At 44.4% G+C, this 19,610-nt stretch overlaps 1 protein-coding gene across 3 annotated transcripts in view; it reads left to right on the top strand.

Annotated features, from left to right (window-relative positions):
• arid5b (AT-rich interaction domain 5B) overlaps nucleotides 1-19,610 on the top strand; it is a 125,271-nt gene that overhangs the window by 82,692 nt on the left and 22,969 nt on the right. For all 3 annotated transcript variants that reach the window (XM_048608865.1, XM_048608866.1, XM_048608867.1), the window contains 2 exons: nucleotides 9,001-9,053; nucleotides 10,255-10,352. In XM_048608865.1, coding sequence (XP_048464822.1) covers nucleotides 9,001-9,053; nucleotides 10,255-10,352 — 151 coding nt within the window. The remainder of the gene's footprint in view (nucleotides 1-9,000; nucleotides 9,054-10,254; nucleotides 10,353-19,610) is intronic.

Raw genomic sequence — 19,610 nt, 5'->3', positions numbered from 1 at the left:
AAGCTCAGACTGTTCAGGGCTCACTGCTTGCACCAACATTCTGGCCAGGCAGGAGACACAGGATGACCGAATTGGCGCTCTCTCTCTCTTTTGGAAACGGTGTTGTCTGCTCCTTGAAAAGGTTCCTGCCCTCTTGCCCTCACTTTAGGGCATTGACATTATGACATGGCAGTGAAAGTCACCAGAGCCCTCACATTTATACGACATGCTCCTCTGAGATCCTGATTTGGGAGGTTCCGGGAGTCAGACGGTTTGCGCTGTGCCCCTTTATCAGTTGTCAGCCCTGTCGTGCTCTGGGCCTGTGAGGAGCCCCTCTACTCCCATGAGAGAGGATGCTGAGGCAGGTGGCAGCTTGCCTAAGCTCTGGGGTGTAAATGACCATCTTCATTCTCCCGCAAACCTGCAGCTTTAATAATGACAGCTGTTTATTGGTGCGCTGTCGCCTCCTGCTGTATACAAACTCTACCAGTTGAAGGAGTAGCCAGTTAGCTAGCGACATGACTAACTGTCCTGGCTGCAGGAGGTATAGGATTAACCAGAGACCAAGATCTTCAGACAGCTGGTCATGTCACTAGCTAACTGGTTCCTCCTTCAACCGGTAGAGTATGTATCTCTCTGACTAATCCTATACCTCTGGGTGCACGAAGGCACTCAGCTGCAGTGACCACTGGCTCATGGCTTACAGTCAGTCATCAACGTGGCCAATTAAAGAGTCTTCATTCGCCAGCCTGTTTTGGCATAGGACACTTGGCTTGTTTGAAGTCACTGATGTGCCCTATGAAGCTCCCAGGATAGTCGAAGCTGCCAGTCACCAAGGCTTAGAGCTTTGGACCTCCGATCCACAATTGAGCCCATTGGTGGTCTTCTTGACCAGCACAACCCACCATAACATCAGCAGCACTAGCTGCCCTGGTCATGTAGCAGGACCCACTGTGACAAGCTCGCTCAGCTCAGAGATGGCACGGCAGGCTTGACTCTTCCACCTGCTGTGACCACCTTATGCTGGTAATGTGCTCTTGTTCCCTGCTATTCTCCAATTCAGCGAAGGTTAGTGGTGGTCTTTCACCTCACCATGGACTGAGATATTTTTTAAAATTAGGTAAGACATCAAGGATACCAGCCAAGGTTGGGCAATTAAAATAGAGGTGCGAATCAGCCATGATGCCAATATCTTTGAGGGAATGTGGGCATCACTGGCAAGGCCAGCATTTGTTCCCCAATCTTACTGCAATTGAACTGAATGACTTGCTAGGCCATTTCAGGGGAGAGTTAAGAGTCAACCGCTATAGGTCAGGAGTCACATGTAGGCCAGACCAGGTAGGGATGGTAGATTTCCTTCTGTAAAGGGCATTAGTGTACCAGATGCACAAACAGAAATTGCTGGAAAAACGGACAAAAAGCAAAATTAACATTTCAGGTCCAGTGACCCTTCTTCAGAGTACAGACCCCTTGTTATTCCCTGCGCACACTCACCCACACCCCACTACTCCCCATCACCCTGTCCTCCCCGCACTGACAGCTCCCATCTCAGATGAATGGACTGTCGTTCACTGTACTAAAGGGATATTCCAAATTGTTCCGGGCTTTGTGAAGCGGCTGACGTTTTTGGGTTCCTAACCCACGTTTCTTCCTAGTAATGTGATAAGGTCAAACCACCAAAAGTCTAGCCCTAGTATCTGGATTTCTTGTCCAATTCTATAACCAATAAACGATCATACCCATAGATAGCATCTTGTCCACAGCTTTCAACACAATGCTGAGTCTGTACTAGATTGGAATTTAATAAATGGATTATTAAATGAGTGTAATTAGCTGTGGAAATCACTGTCATGCAGGCGCACTCTTTTGGATTATTCTGAAATGCTTCCTCTAGGCTGCAGTTAGGGTACAAAGTGTGATTTATTTTCTCTTTGATCTGTGGAGCCTCTGAATGGTGGTACAAGAGAACAAAGAACAGAACAGCACAGGAACAGGTCCTTCGGCCCACCAAGACTGCACCAACACACAATGCCCTTCTAAGCTAAAAACCTTTTGCCTCTCCACTGTCCATATGCTTCTATTACCTGCCTATTCATATATCTGTATGATGCCTCTTAAATGTTGCTGTTGTATTCTCCTCCACCACCTTCTCTTAAAGCACCCCCCAACCGCAGTGTGTTCAAAGAAAATGCCTCTCACATCTCCTTGAAATTTACCTCCTTCACCTTAAACCCATGTCCCCAGTAATTGACATTTCTATCCCAGGAAAAGAATTCGACTATCCATTTTATCCATGCCTCTCTTAATTTTGTAAACTTCTATCAGCTCGTCCCTCATCCTGTGACATTCAGGTGAAATCAAACCAAGTTTTCTCCAATCTAAGCAATATCCTAGTAAGCCACTTTTGTAACCCCCTCCAAAGCCGCCTCATCCTTCTGGTATTGTGGTGACCAGAAATGTACAAAATATTCCAAATGTGTCCTAATTAAAGTTCTGTACAGCTGCAACATGGCTTGCCAATTTTTATACTCTATGTCCCAACCAATGAAGGCAAGCATGCCATATGCATTCTTGACCACCTTACCAACTTGTTTTGCCACTTTCAGGGAACTGTGGACCTGTACACTGAGATCCCCTCTGATTGTTGATGCTAAGGATTCTGCCATTTACTCTATACTTCCCTCCTGCATTAGATCCTCTAAATTGCATCACCTGGCATTTATCCAGATTAAAATATCTCTAGCCTATCTTCATTCTGCTGTATCCTCCTCACTGTCTGCAGCTCTCCCAATCTTTGTGTCGTCTGCAAACTTGCTAACCAGCCCGTCTACATTCTCCTCCAAATCATATACATATGACAGGATTCCCAGCACTGATCTCTGCAGAACACCACTGGTCACAGATCTCCAGTCGGAAAAACACCTTTCCACCGCTACTCTGTCTTCCATGACCAAGTCAGTTCTGTATCGCTCTTTCCAGCTCACTGCGGGTCCCATGTGACTTCACCTTTCATATCAGCCTGCGATGAGGGCCATTGTCAAAGGCCATGCTCAAGTCCATATAATCAACATTTAACACCCTGCCATCATCAATTATCTTTGTCACTTCAGAAAATTCAGTCAAGTGTGTGAGACATGACCTTCCCTGCACAAGCAGTGCTGCCAATTGCTAATAAGTCCAAATGTGAGCAAATCCTATCCCTAAGAATAATTTCCCATAATTTCTCTACTACTGACCTAAGGCTCACTGGCCTGTAATTTCCTGGATTATCCCTGTTGCCCTCCTTAACAAAGAACAACATTGTCTATTCTCAGGTCCTCTGGGACCTCTCCTGTGACTAAAGAGGATACAAAGATTTTGTACAAGGCTCCAGCAATTTCCTCACCTAACTCTGCCAGCATTCTGGGATAGATCCCATCAGGCCCTGGGGACTTGTCTACCTTAATGCTTTTCAAAGCGCTCAACACCACCACCTTTTTTATGTTGACGTGCCTTAAAATATCAACATACCTCTCCCATCCTTGCCATCTACCATGTCCTTCTCCTTTGTGAATACAACTTGCAAAGAATTTAAGGATCTCACCCACTTGCTCCAGATCCCCATACACATTCCCTCCTTCGTCCTTGAGTGGACCTACCCTTTCCCTAGCTATCCTCTTGCACCTTATATATGTATATAACACCTTAGGATTTTCCTTATCCTGTTTGCCAAAGACATTTCATGGCAGTTCCTTGTTTGAGATCTCTGCTCGTAAATTAAAGCTGCCTGAGAGTTACTTAGGGGCATTTCCTAACTGCGGAGTATTCCTATTGTGCTGTACTCTAGGCTATACAGAAGATATTGAATAATGTGAATCAAGCGGGTCTTAAGATCATAAGTACAATAAAATATCATCTCTATGTAATTAATGCCTTCAGAGCTCTTTCATACTCTCTAAAATTACTCGTGCGTCCTTTTTAATTAGCTCATCAGTAATATAATCTGTAATACAAGTACTTTGTAATATACAGGAACTGCTTGAAATTTTAAAATGATTGTCTGTTCATATTTGTATTTCTGCTCTTCTTGGCTGTGCCTCTCTGACATTTTTTTTAAGGATTTGTCCACTGAGGCACTTGTTCCCTTCCTTTCCGTTCGAAACTGTGAATCCACATGTAATCAGGCATCTCATCAAACAGTCGACACTCTGTGCCTTTGGTTATTGTCCATGTTTGATCGGCTTCTCTTTTTTTATTTCATTTGTGCTTGACCTCTTCACTGTCAAGCTGCTCATTTCCTCCCCCCATCACAATCCTAGGTTGAAACATGAGTCAATTCATTGAAGTATTGCGAGGGCCCCAAATCAAAGTCACCAGAAACAAACTCTACAGCCTGTCCAGGCTTTCAGCCTGTTAGCTACTAGGTTGTCTTTGAGGACACTTTCTCCCCCACCGAATCTAAATCCCGATGGTCAACTTCCTCGGTGCTGCCCTTGCAGTTGCCTGCACCTTTGTTGTTTCGAAGCAGCCAGCACGTTTATGCCTGCAGTGTTCACTTCTCTCATCCCAGGGTTAGTCAGTGTGCAGTTGACCTGAAAGAATGGCTCTCTCCCCTCCCAGCAGCTCTTCTCTCCCCTCTCCCCCCACCGACCAAAACACACGCGCACGCACACACAGACCAGCTTCCACCGCTAACCTTGGCTTCAGTGTCAACACGTTTTTCATTGAATAGATTGTGATGAGAAAGGACTCTGTTTTAAAGTAAGAATGGTAATTTACTCAATAAACTTGTTCACAGCTCAAAGGCTGAATTGTGGCAAGAGAAAATCTCATAACTTCATATAAACACAGATCGTAATTAAGGAATAATTAAAATAGACAATTAAGTTAGTGGGATACAGGGAAGTGGTGTACAGGATGTTAAAAGATGGAATATGGAATTAATTGCTGTGCTTTCCTAGCGCAGTAGGCAGCATGTTAGTCTCATAATCTGAAGGTCCTGAGTTCAATCCTCAGAGAAGGCAAGCTTGCAAAAGGGGCGGCACGGTGGCTCAGTGGTTAGTGACACTGCCTCACAGCGCCAGGGACCCAGATTCGATTCCACCCTTGGGCGACTGTCTGTATGCAGTTTGCACATTCTCCCCGTGTCTGCGTGGGTTTCCTCCAGGTGCTCCAGTTTCCTCCCACGCTCCAAAGATGTGCAAGCTAGGTGGATTGGCCATGCTAAACTGCCCGTAGTGTCCAGGGATGTGTAGATTAGGTGGGTTATAGGGGGATGGGTCTGGGTGGGATGCTCCAAGGTTCGGTGTGGACTTGTTGGGCCAAGGCCCTGTTTCCACACTGTAGGGATTCTATGAAAATGATTTATAAAAAAAAAAACTGATACATTACAAACTATGGAGTACACATTGTAGATTTCTTCATTGAAGTACTCCATTATGGACCTGAACCATATTATGAATAAGGCTACATCAGTGTCTATGTGCTGCAGGATTGGACTCTGGGAACACACAACCGCATGGTGTTCGTTCCCTCCACTCCCCACCAAAATCTCTGTCCCTGACTCCATTCTTCTGGGGCTGTTTATTGAAGGGCTGAACCAGGTGTGATTCACCATCAGAATCCTGGTCAGTCCTGAGTTCACCTTTAACCCCTCTATTGTTCCAGTCTCTGGAAATGTTTACTTCAACTCCAGAAACACCGTCCAATTCTATCCCTTACCCCTCAACCCTCTTTACCATCAAGAACATTCAACACTCTGCCTGTTAAGCCCAAACTTGACTTCTGTAGCAATTGCTTCCCAAAGATCCCATCTGGAATATCACAAAGTAGGGTGGTTATGGTTATTGAAGGCCAATTACCTCCAAGACATTTTGGCTGATGGGTGTCCCTCAGGGAAGTATCCTGGGCCAAGCCAACTTCACCTAAGCTGGCAAGAGAGAGGTTTCCTGAAGTGAGTTGATGATTGCACAATGTTCAGTGCTATTTGTGACTCCTCAGACATTGAAACAGCCTATACACCTGTGCAACATGGAGGTAATATGTGGGCCTGAGCTGGTAATTAGCAATTAACATTCACGTCACACAAGTGCTAGGCAATGATCATCTCCAGCAAGGCAGAATCAGTCCATCTCGCCATGACATTCAATGGCATTACTATCACTGTCAATATCCTAGGAGCTAGCACTGACCTGAAATTGAAGTGGACTAGCTGTATCAATACCAGTCCTACAACAGCAGTTTAGAGCTGAGTAACCCACCTTCTGACTGCCCAAAGCCTTTCCACCATCCTCAAGGCTAAAGTCAGGAAGGAGATCAAACACTCTCCACTTGCCTGGTTGTGTGCAGCTCCAACAACTTCCAAGAAGCTTGCTGCAATCCAACATACGTAGCCAGTTTTATTGGCACCACATCTGTATTCACACCCTTTATGTTGTAGCAGCAACATATACCATTTACAATTTGTAGTGCAAGAATTCACCAATTCCTCCTTCAGTAGCATCTTCCAAGTTTGTGACTTTGACCGTTGAGAAGGACATGCACAGCAGTTGTACCTAAGCACTACCACCTACATGTTGCACAGAATAGTAAGTTCAAACTATGTCACCATTCCTTCACTGTTTTAGGTTTAAGGTCCTGGTGCTCACTTGCCAATGACATTGTGCCTACACTGCATAGACTGCACTGGGCCAGAAAGACCGCTCACTGTCAGCTTCTCAAATGCAATTAGGGACCGGCAAGAAATATCAGTGAGGCCAACGTCCCGTGAGTGTATAAAAGCATATCCGAAACCCCACTTCATGCACCATTTAGTCTGTCCCATCACTCCATCCCCCAACAAAGCAGATGTAAATGCCTTGCTTGGTTTTACAAATCCACCATGGCTTTGACCCAGCCAACATCAGCAAACCTCCATTCCCCAAATCCTCATCCTCGGTGAGTTCTGAATGTTTTGGCAAATATTAACAAAGGTAAAGCAATTGGTGAGTCAATATTCACTCCAAATATCTGGATCATCCACTTGCTCGTGACCTTTTTGTCCTAACCTTGCATTGCCAAATCCCTCAAATTTAGTGGTAGACCCCTCCCTCTACCCAATTTGGGTTGTTTGACATTGGATTTCAGACTATGGACCCAGCTTTGACTCAGATCTGGTCTGGAACGAAGATTAAGACTCTACATTTTGTGGTTAAATCCATCAGAACCAGGAGTAATCTGCCCCAAATGTTCCTATCTGAATATCTCCAGTATCTTTATTGGGTAATCAGGAATTACTTTCCCACTTCAGACAAAAGATGGATTTATGTTGCTTTCAACCTAAGTGTGTACATATTGCTTGCAGTTTGACCCCAGAGTAGAGAAGGTGAAGAGTGTATTCTGATTCCTCATCAGAATTCAGCTCAGGAAGTGGCGTATTCACCATTAAACAAACCAAAGTGAAGTGTAGCTGTCATAGTTGGATGATCTGGAGATTTGATCTGAATATCTTTTTATCATTGGTTTACTTTCGTTAATATTTGCCAAAATGTTTAGCCCTCCTCTCTCCTTTAGTTCGCTGAAGGGTTGGGTATCTGATAATTATTACATTCCGAAGTGTCTCTTCCTTAAAGACTGTAAGTTTTTTTTACCGTAACACAGTACAGTGGCCTTGTTGGGAGTAATTTAGTTCATGGTTGCAGCTTTCTCAGGCAGCCTGGTAACAGGAGTATTAGCACCTGGTGATGTGGGAAGTAGGGGGCAACTGTCAGAGTACCAGCTTCCTGTACTCTATAACAACGAAGCTGCCCCATTGTAACAAACTCTATTTACCACAGTTTTCTAGAAGAGCTTAGAAATTAAAGGAGAAGGTTAGCGATTGTCAGTAGTTATCAAAAGCCTGAAGGCACCCCTTCAAACAACTGAATGTTACTTGTGCTGAGTCCTTCTCTGGAAATAGCTAAGTATAGTGGTCAGCCTGGAGGACTCTCCAGTGAATGGTGGCCCAACATGGAGAGGGTGGGGATGTGACTGACTGAATAAGACAGAAGGTTGACCTTGTTGCAGCCTGTTATGAGCAGGCATTGTGGTTCAGAAACCCTGCTAAGCACTTGACTCCCATATGTTGTGCACAGAACTCTTTGTGGACTACGCTGTCTGCTTCCCCGGGAAGCAAATTTAAGCAAATTTATTTTGTTGTTTTGAAATACTATTTTTCACACGCGATGAAAGATGAGTGTGACTGAATAGCTTATCCGTTACTCATGACACCATTAAAGGTGTCCAACCTGGTAACCAGCTTTGGACAAGGATTGTTCCTAATCCATTATTGGTGGATCTGAAATCTTTTCAGTGCCCACAATTCAAGTTAGATGTTAATTGTGGTTTAGCTGGTGTTATCCTCACCTCCGTGTCAGATTGTCGTCTGTTCTAATCCCTAGACTTGATGTTTATCTGGTGTTGTACTGAGGGCATGCTGCACTGCCAGCAGTGCTATCTTTGGCTGGGGCATTAAACCAAGGTTTGGATGGTTGGAAGAGAACTCATGACTCTGTGTTCAAGCAGAAACAGGGAAGTCTCCAAGTGTTCTGTCCGATATGTGTCCCTCAACCAACACCACCAGAACAATCTGCCTGCTCACAATGTAACTGCTGTTTGTGAGACTTTGGTGTATGCGAGTTGGCTGCTATTTCCTCTATCTACAATGGGCACTATCCTTCAAAGGTGCTGGAGAAACTTACAACGCCCAGCAGTGGTGAAATCTGTATAAATGCATTTCTTTATTTATTGTGAGCTCTGCCAGTAGGGGCCCACAGTGTTTACCTATGGAGCTGAGAAAAAAAAATCTTGGACACCTCTACACCAGGCAGTTATTAAACACCGAGGGGTAGCTGGCTTGTTAGCACAGTGAATTGTTCTTAAAGTATTTGTGTCTGATAATTTGTTTTTATATATAGTACAAATGGTGCACTTAATGCTGGTGCTTGAGCTCTATAAATGAATACAGTTGCGATGTTTCTATTTCTCTATAATTCTTATTTTTGCACATATTGTCCTTTATAACAGTTAACCTTTGGACCATGTTTCAAGCCGCTCAAAATCTCGGAGGATATGAAGCGGTAAGTCCAATATTCCCTTGCTAACGATTACCGCTCTGTAACTTTGCCCCTTTCAGCCTTGTCATTCAGAACTTTGTATAAATAAACAGCGGCTCTGATGAATTCTTAGAATGGCTGTAACCGCTCTGTATGTGTTTATAGAATCATTTTTTTTGCACAGAGACTAGAGATTAGATCCAGATTTAGAATGGAGCAGATTTATTGTAAAATGCTATAAGTGGAAAACACATGTAACAGCTCCTCTGTCAAGGAAAAAAAGTGAGCTCTGTAATTTTTTCCCATGTTGCCTCTCAAAGGGGACAATTATAAAACGAAGCCAAAACTGGAGAAAGGAATTTTTAACTTGGCTGCTTGCTTTGCATCTGTTCATTTGTAATATGGGAAAGTATTAATGGCTGCAAAGTGAGTCAGTAATGGTTGTTAAAGAATTGGAAAGGCCATTTGTCAATGGTTCCTTTGACAAGCTAATGTGGAATATTAAAACCCATCAGTATAATGAGGAAGGAAGTCCACTTCTTTTACGTGTCTGGTCAGTCAATATGATTGAGTTACAGTCTGCGCATTACATGTCCTGTACTTTTTGACAGACTGTTGAATGTCTGACATAATAACTACTTGTAAGGAACAAACTGCATTTTACTTTATTTTAAAAAGACTTGACTTCTAACTCATCATTGCTCAGCCTGAGTTTGAAAGTTGTTGGGTCAAGTCCCTCTCCAGGAATTCCAGAGCAAAACCCAGATTGGCCCCTCCAGTGCAGTACTGAGGGAGTGCTGCATGGTCACAGGGTTGTCTTTTGGGTGAGATATTATAAGTTGCACTGTGCAAAAACCCATTTTCTCAACGCTGTTTTCATACAGGGCTTTTATGCAGAACTGGTTGCTGTGTGGCTGGGTTTCCCCATTTGTCAGAGGGTTTTGTTTTGTGATGGTGTAACGGTGTATGCTGTAGTTGTCTTTCAAGAATGCAGTAAGTACATTAATTGGCAACTGTTGTGAATCACAGATGACGCATAAAGAAAAAGCCTTACAATGATCTAGCTATTCCACTCAATTCCACTTATGACCACACCTAGTGCAGAATCTTAGAAGCAGTGTTCCAGGTGAATCAGGTGACCACAGGAAGTTCCTTGTGCAGCAGTCACCTGAGTGTTAAGTCTCAGGCTGCCAACTAACACCAGGTTTTACTCTGATTGTAACAGATAACCGCCCGTCGACAATGGAAGCAGATATATGATGAATTGGGTGGCAATCCTGGAAGTACCAGTGCAGCAACATGTACTCGCAGGCATTACGAGAGGTAGGAATCAGATCAGTTTACGCGTCACACAGGCCTTCTTTCTGTTTGTCTTTTTGCTGTAAAGTATATTGTGGGTTTCAGCACCTTCAACACCAGGAACGCTGGTTCACCTGGGAATCTGATCTCAAGCACTGGGTTTATCTGGAATACTGATTAACCTGGACCACTAGTTAATGCTGGGCATCTGATCTGCAGTGCTAGTTAATCGGCAGCCTAGTTAATCGGTAGTGCTGGTTAATCTGGAGCTCTGGTTAATTCCGGGTATCTGACTAGGAGTGGGTGACAGCCACAGATGAGGTACCGGAAGACTGGAAGGTGGCTAATGTGCCTTTATTTAAGAAAGGCTGCAAGGAAAAGCCAGGGAACTATGGACCAGTGAACATGATATTAGTGGTGGGTAAGCTATTGAAGAGGATTCTGACGGACAGAGTTAACATGGATTTGGAAAGGCAATGACTGACTAGGAAATAATGAACATGCCTTCGTGCGTGGAAAATTGTGTCTCACAAACTTGGTTGAGTTTTTTTTGAAGAGGTGACAAAGAAGATTGATGAAGGCAGAGCAGTAGATGTCCGTATGGACTTCTTCAAAGCGTTCGACAAGATAGACTGGTGATAAGGTTAGATCACGTGGGATCCAGGAGAGCTGGCAAATTGAATACAAAATTGGCTTGAAGGTTGGAGACAGGTGGTGATGGAGGGTTGCATTTCAGACTGGAAGCCTGTGACTCTTGGTGTACCACAAGAATCGGTGCTGGCTCCACTGTTTTGAGTCATTTATACAAATGATTTGGATGTGAAATAAGAGGCATGGTTAGTAAGTTTGCAGATGGCACCAAAATAGTGTACTGAACAGTGAAGAAGACTATCTTAGGGTACAATGGGACCTTGATCAAATGGGCCATTGGGTGGCAAATGGAGATAATTTAAATAAATGTGAGGTGTTGAATTTAGGTAAGGCAAACCAGAGCAGGACTTATACAGTTAATGCTAGAGTCCTGGGGAATGTTGCCAAACAAAGGGACCTGGGGTGCAGGTGCATAGTTCCTTGAAAGTGGAGACGCAGGTAGACAGGGAGATGTCGAAGATAGTTGGCACGCTTGCCTTTATTGGTCAGAATATTTGAGTATAGGAGTGGGGACGCCATGTTGTGGCTGTACAGGATGTTGAGGCCCCTTTTAGAATACTGCATTTTAAGTTCTGGTCTCTATACTATTGGAAAGATGTTGTAAGCTTGAGCGGGCGCAGAAAAGATTTACAAGAATGTTGCCAGGACTGGAGGGTTCAAGTTATAGGAAGAGGCTGAATAAGCTGGGGCTATTTTCCTTGGAGTGTCAGAGTGGTGACCTTATTGAGGTTTATAAAATTATGAGAGGCATGGGTAGGATGAATAGCCAAGGTCTTTTTCCTAGGGTGGGGTAGTCCAAAACTAGAGAACATAAGTTTAAGGTGAGACAGGAAAGATTTAAAAAGGACCAGAGGGGTAACTTTTTCACATAGAGGGTGGTGCATGTATGGAACAAGCTGCCAGAGGAAGGGGTGGAGGCTGGTACAATTACAACATTTTAAAAGGCACCTGGATGGGTATATGAATGGGAAAGGTTTAGAGGGATATGAGCGAAATACTGGTAAATAGGCCTATATCGGATTGGGATGTCTGGTCAGCATGCATGAGTTGGACTGAGGGTTTGTTTCCATGCTGTATGACACAGTGGAGTGCTAGTTAATCCTGGGGTGGTAAATTGAAAGGATCATCTTGTTCTTGGAAAGCTTGATACAGCACCCATTATTCTGAGTGCATCTTCAGCTTTTGGTACTGAGCTGAATTAATATCAGCCACCTCTTTGATTGTATTTGATTTTATTACTGCTTTTCTTTCTTGCAAGCTGTCAGACTCTAAGATTATCTGCTCATGGTGGAAGCTGATGGATTGGCCTGATTTAGGGATGTTTTTCTTCACCCACCCCCCCAAAAAAAAGCAGTGGCTGGCTCTGTGAAAGCTACTAATTCAGGCTGTGCTACAGCACTTTAAAATGATTAAATGGGGCAGTGGATTGTCGAGATGAATTGTACTCAGTTTCAGAACGTGCATCAAGCCCTCTGTTTATTTTCACGTGGCTTGTTTTGCATTCACTGCAGAATGAATTCATTTGATTTTTCTTTCTTGTGATGTGGTCTTAAATGCTGGATGGAAGCTTTTAGTTTAAGCAAAGCAGGAATAAATTAATGCTGATGATTTCACTAATGTCCCTTAGGCTTAAACTGGTCCAAGCCTGTCTCTAGTTTGTTTTAATTCAAATCAGCTCTGATACTCTATAAGTAAATGGCTTAGTCAGCCTTAATTTGCTCAAAAGCTATCCATCATTGTCAGAATATATTACAAATTACCAGCCACTTGGCTAAAGTTCTTCACTGCTCCAAATTTAATTAGTTGGATTCCTGATGATTAACTGTAAATCAGCACTGATGAGGTGCTCTCAGTGAGATGCTGCTAAGAGTATGTTTAACGTTAATTTTATTCAGCCCTGTAATTAGGCTGTAAACATGGATCTGTTTGAGTTAATATAAAAAAAGCACAAGTAGTACTGTTGCAAACTATTCAAGGGATCCGTAATAAGCAAATGGACTGCAGAGTGTTGCAAGATCTGAAAAGAAATTTCCTTTATTTGAATCATTAAGAGATCCATCAGCCTGAGGATTTAGTGCTACAATTTCTACAATTTGCAGATAGGATAATTCTCTCTGCATGCCTAGAACTTGGTATATGGTCCACCCTATGTTGGCCAGTCTATCGATCTCCTCCTCTGAATAATACAGAGGAGTTGGTTCAGATTTCAATGTATTGCTTGGGCCTTATATCATCCAATTAACGGCAATGTTAGGTGGCCAGGTCTTTGTAGCAACACGGAACCTCCCTCCGAGAGTTATTCGAAGAGACCATGACTGGCTGAAAAGAATGCTTTCAATTTGCTTCCATTTCTGAAGAAGGGGCCCGACCTGAAATGTCAACTTTCCTGCCTCTCTGGTGCTGCCTGGCCTGCTGCATTCCTGCAGCTCCACACTGTGTTATCTTTGACTCCAGCATCTGCAGTTCTTGCAATCACTTTCAATATGCAAAATCTGTTGTGATGAAACAACTTGCCTTTATTCGTTAGTGCAGTGAGTTTAGGAATTGGGAGGTCACGTTGCAGCTGTACAGGACATTGGTCAGGCCACTTTTGGAATACTGCGTTCAATTCTGGTCTTCCTGCAAAAGGAAAGGTGTTGTGAAACTCAAAGATTCAGAGAGGATTTACAAGGGTCTTGCCAGGGTTGAAGGGTTTGAGCTACAGGGAGAGGCTGAATTGGCTGGGGCTATTTTCCCTGGAGCATCAGAGGCTGAGGGGTGACCTTATAGATGTTTATAAAATCATGAGGGATGTCGAGTCCAAAACTAGAGGGCATAGGTTTAGGGTGAGAGGGGAAAGATTTAAAAGAGACCTAAGGGGCAACTTGTTACACAGAGGATGGTGTGTGTATGGAATGAGCTGCCAGAGAAATTGGTGGAGGCTGGTACAATTGCAACATTTAAAAGGCATCTGGATGGATTTATGAATAGGAAGGGTTTAAAGGGATATGGGCCAGATGCTGGCAACTGGCGCTAGATTGATTTAGGATATCTGGCCGGCATGGACGAGTTGGACCGAAGGGTCTGTTTCCATGCTGTACAGCTCTAGGACTTTATAAGTGTGAACATTACTGGCAGCCAGGCTGTTGTGCACTACACTGCCAAGTTTGTAATGAATTTTTAAAAATATTTGGAAGTACGGAAATAGGCGACTTGGCTCAATAAACCTGAGTGAAATGAGACCGGCTGTCAGTTGTTACATGGCTTTACTTTGCAGACAGCTACTGAAACATACAGAAACTTATGGACTCAATTCAATCAGTTTGATTTGTCCTCATGTAAAAATACAAAATAATGAAGCCACTACCTCTCTCCACATCACAGCCTTGTCTTGATTGAATCAAGATTATCTCTAACTGCCTTCTTAACATTCACAACCTGGGAGGAAGTCTGCACTAAAAGCTTTCTGATGGTCCCTATTTCATCATGTCAGTGTCCACAATCTGAGGAGTGAGCCAATATCAGGTAGCCCCTGCTAAATGTCTGGCACGGTGGTGGCTGACTTGTTTTGTTATACAGAATAGACTGTACGTGAACAGACAGATTGATGGTTTGTTTGGCCCAGCCAGCCCTTAAAGCTGCAGAGGAGGAGTAGACCACTCAACCCTTTGAGCCTGCTCTGCTATTTAATACGATCATCTCTGATATTGAATTTCAACTACTTCATCAGTTTTCCTGCCTGCTTCCCATGTCCCTCGATTTCCCTGAGAGACCAAATGTCTGTCTGTCTCAGCCTGAAATCTATTCAATAGTGGAACACCCTACCACCATCCTGGGTAGAGATTCCAAATACTCGAGTGCCATCGTTTCAGTCCTCTATGATCTAAATTGTTGTCCAAGTCACTGAGACAGGCTGACCAATCCACTATGGCCTTTGGGGAAAACTACTCCTGGGTCCGAGTCCTTAACATTTTAATCGACTTTCATCTCGGTGCCTTATTAAAACCAAACTTGTGTGAATAAGCTTTCCTTAAATAGCAGAATCTGAGAAGTTGCTCCCCACCTGAACTTTTCTGTAGAAAAGTAGTCCAAGAATCTCCCCCATGACTGACGGGTGTTTACCCTTTAAAATAAAATGCATCCATGGTCCGGGGCTCTCATCCCACGTTTACAAGCCATAAAACTGGGAAGAATAAAACCCGGTTTCTGTTCCCTGGCACTCAAGAATGATGGTTTATATGAAGGGTCTAGGCCCGAAACGTCAGCCTCTCTGCTCCTATGATGCTGCTTGGCCTGCTGTGTTCATCCAGCCCTGCACCTTGTTGTCTTGGTTTATAGGCTGTTGGCTTATGGTTGAAAACCCAACCGGTTCATTAATGTCGTTCAGGGAAGAGACCTTGATATTGCCACCCAGCTGGACCTACAAGTGACTTCAGTTTGCTGCTGTGCAGCTAATTCTTAATGCTCTTCTGAGCTGTTCTGTGAAATCACTCATTTATAAAGCAATTGCCGTACTTTCACCTAGCAATGGGCAGTGAATCCCAACCTTGCCCACATCAGCAAAACAGGTTCTTTTAAAATGAGTCCACGACAGTTTTCTGGAAAAAAAACTGGAATTGTTCAGTGATTGATGTTTCGCTTGTAGAAAATAATTAACTAGATGAAGAGATTATTGCAATTTCCACTTACAAGAAGACATGTTTTTGCATCGCCCTCAATGGTCTATTTTTTTGTTTTGTTGAGCCGTATTGCTTTTATATGTTGACACTAAGAGCACATTGGTACAAATACTCATCTATTCAGTGCTTTAACTATTTCCTCTCTCATCCTGTGAGAAATTTTCACCAGGAGAAAGTAAAACTTGTTTCTACAAGGTATAATCTTGAGGTAGCATCTGCCAAGGGTGTTTTAAGATAAAACTAATGATTTCCTGCAGCAACTTCATCAAGTTAGATTGACAAAGATATTTTTTTCTTGGAAAGGATTCCAAGACTGACTAAAACAGAGGAAGAAAGTAAGTCAGTTCTAAAACATGAGCTAGGTGACTTTCTTGCCAATGTCAGAACAAAACACTACGGATGCTGGAAATATGAAACAAACGCAGAGAATGTTGGTGAAACTCGAGAGTTGGCAGCATGTGTGGGGAGAGAAATGGAGTTAACATTTCCAGTCTGTTTTGAGTCTTCTGGAACTGAAGAAGAGTAATTCTGCTTCTATCATCACAGATGCTGCCAGACCTGCTGAATTTCTCATCAATGGGCCACGTTAATGGATTAAATAATATGATTACCTGTTTTGTCAAAGAAAAATTTGCATACTTAGAGCTAAATCATGAGAAATTGTCACTGCAACGAACCTCTGATTTTGAGTCACTGAAGAGACTTTTGTCATTGATTTCCAGGGACGCGGGTTTAGTTCCATTCTCTGGCAACTGTCTGTGTGGAGTTGCCATATTCTCCCCGTGTCTGCGTGGGTTTCTTCCCACAGTCCAAAGATGTGCAGGTTAGGTGGATTAGCGAAGGTTACAGGGATAGGGTAGGGGGGTGGATCTGGGTGGGATGCTGTTCGGAGGGTCGGTGTGGACTCGATGGGCTGAATGGCCTGCTTCCACGCTGTAGGGATTCTATGAGTCTATGTAGGGTTGACGAGTGTGATTAGAAATATTCTAGAAAGTTTAATCACATGAACTGCCTTAATTCCAAGCCATGAGTTGGCCAATTCTTGCATTGTTGTAATGCCCTGCCTTATTGGAAAGCAAAATGACTCATAATTCAAAGTCTTTTATTGGGATCTTGCTGTGTACCAAATGGCTGCCTAATTCTTGCTAGGTTGCAATGGACCCCCTCCACCAGCACTTCAGATCAATTTGAACAGGGAGAAACCTATGAAGATCCATATTCCTCCCTGAATAAGTTATTTTCAGTCTGCTGTGCTGGTAATTATAACTGCGCAGGATTAAAGAATAAACAGTGAAGAAGCTACTCATTGTCATCTGTTTCTTTTACAAGTGAGATAGAAATTGGCAGATTTCCAAACTGCATGTAGTAACATATTTTGTTGATCTTTGGTTCCGTACTGCAGTGAACAATTCAACAAAACTTAATTTGAATTGCTGACTACAACAATTCCAGTATTTTGCAGTGCTCAAATTCCAGAATGATGAACAGAAGTAGCTTTGATAAACAATTCCTCTGACTGATTTAAAGCAGAGTGTGTCACAGTGTCCGACTGCAACTTTACCCCAGTAAGCAGTCAGTACAAAATGGAACATCTCTCTCCATTTCCTCATCACCAAAGTCATATCTCTGAAATGAGCAAAACTGACAGAATGTACTTTTCTGTCTGTGTTTCTGGTCTGTCCTTATGTTCAGTTGTCAGGAGTGTGATGGAATATTGCTCACCTGCCTGCGTGTAGCTTCAACAATATTCAAGAAACTCAGCATAGTCAAGACACAGCAGCTCGCTTGATTGGCACCAAATCCACCAATTTCAGTGTTCACTCCATCCACCACTGGTACACAGTGGCAGTAGTATGTACCATCCACAAGGTGCACTGCAGCAAATCACCAAGACTCCTTCAGTAGTACCTTCCAAACTCTGCCACCTAGAAGCACAAGGGCAGCTGACTTTAAGAACACTCCCACTTGCAAGATCCCCTTCATGTCATATACTCCTTCCCTGTTGTTGGGTCATAAACCTGGAGCTCCCTTTCTGACAGCACTGTGGATATACCTACACTACACAGATTGCAGTGGTTCAAGAAGGCAGCTTTTCACAGGTACTTTGAAATTTGTTTGTGCTCGTGGCATATGGGTATTGCTGCCTCATCCAGCATTTAGTGACCATTCCCTGGCACTGAGTTGACTGCATTGCTTTGGGTCTGGAGCCACATGTAGGCCAGACCAGGTAAGGATAACAGATTTTCTTCCTTAAAGCATATTGATGAACCAATTTCTGAAGAAGGGTCTAGGCCCAAAACGTCAGCCTTCCTGCTCCTCTGATGCTGCTTGCCCTGCTGTGTTCATCCAGCTCTACACCTTGTTATCTTTGATGAACGAGATGATACTTTATGACAATCGCTGATAATTTCACCGCAGGGTGACTGAGATCACCTTTATGTTCCAAATTTATTAATTGAATTTAAATTGTACCAACTGTTGTGGCGGGATTTGAACCAGTATCTGCTGAGTATTAGAGATAGTAGGAACTGCAGATGCTGGAGAATCCGAGACAACAAGGTGCAGGGCTGGATGAACACAGCAGGCCAAGCAGCATCATAGGAGCAGAGAGGCTGACGTTTCGGGCCTAGACCCTTCATCAGAAAAGGGGGAGGGGAAGGGGGTTTTGAAATAAATAGGGAGAGAGTGGGAGGCAGATAGAAGAGGGATAGAGGAGAGGATAGGTGGAGAGGAAACAAACAGGTCGAAGAGGCGGGGATGGAGCCAGGAAAGGTGAGTGTAGGTGGGGAGTTAGGAAGGGGATAGGTCAGTCCAGGGAGGACGGACAGTTCAAGGGGGCGGGATGAGGTTGGTCGGTAGGAGATGGAGGTGCGGCTTGAGGTGGGAGGAGGGGATAGGTGGGAGGAAGAACAGGTTAGGGAGGCAGGGACGAGCTGGACTGGTTTTGGGATGCGGTGGGGGGAGGGAGATTTTGAAACTCTCCCGCTTCCAACACACCCCCTCCTCCTGGACACCACCCCAAGGCCTCCTACCCTCCCTCGACCTCTTCATCTCCAACTGCCGTCGAGACATCAATCGCCTCAACCTCTCCACCCCTCTCACCCACTCCAACCTCTCCCCCGCAGAACGTGCAGCCCTCCGCTCCCTCCGCTCCAATCCCAACCTCACCATAAAACCCGCGGACAAGGGAGGCGCAGTTGTAGTATGGCGCACTGACCTCTACATCGCCGAGGCCGGACGCCAACTCTCCGACACCTCCTCCTACCGCCCCCTTGATCATGACCCCACCCCTGAGCACCAAACCATCATCTCGCAAACCATCCACAACCTCATCACCTCAGGTTGACCTCCCACCCACGGCCTCCAACCTCATCGTTCCCCAACCTCGCACTGCCCGCTTCTATCTCCTTCCCAAAATCCACAAACCTGAATGCCCTGGTCGACCCATTGTCTCCGCCTGCTCCTGCCCCACCGAACTGATCTCCAACTATCTAGACTCCATTTTCTCCCCCTTGGTCCAGGAACTCCCTACCTATGTCCGTGACACCACCCACGCCCTCCACCTCCTCCAGAACTTCCAATTCCCCGGTCCCCAACACCTCATCTTTACCATGGACGTCCAGTCCCTCTACACCTGCATTCCCCATGCAGATGGCCTTAAGGCCCTCCGCTTCTTCTTGTCCCGCAGGCCCGACCAGTCCCCCTCCACTGATACCCTCATCCGCTTAGCCGAACTCGTCCTCACACTCAACAACTTCTCTTTCAATTCCTCCCACTTCCTACAGACAAAGGGGGTAGCCATGGGTACCCGCATGGGCCCAAGCTACGCCTGCCTCTTTGTAGGTTACGTGGAACAATCCCTCTTCCGTACCTACACCGGCCCTAAACCCCACCTCTTCCTCCGTTACATTGATGACTGTATCGGCGCCGCCTCGTGCTCCCATGAGGAGCTCGAACAGTTCATACACTTCAC

Source organism: Rhincodon typus, chromosome 20 (genome assembly GCF_021869965.1).
Source record: "Rhincodon typus isolate 14 chromosome 20, sRhiTyp1.1, whole genome shotgun sequence".
In the NCBI taxonomy this organism is placed as follows: Eukaryota; Metazoa; Chordata; class Chondrichthyes; order Orectolobiformes; family Rhincodontidae; genus Rhincodon; species Rhincodon typus.
This window is presented reverse-complemented; position numbering and strand designations above follow the sequence as displayed.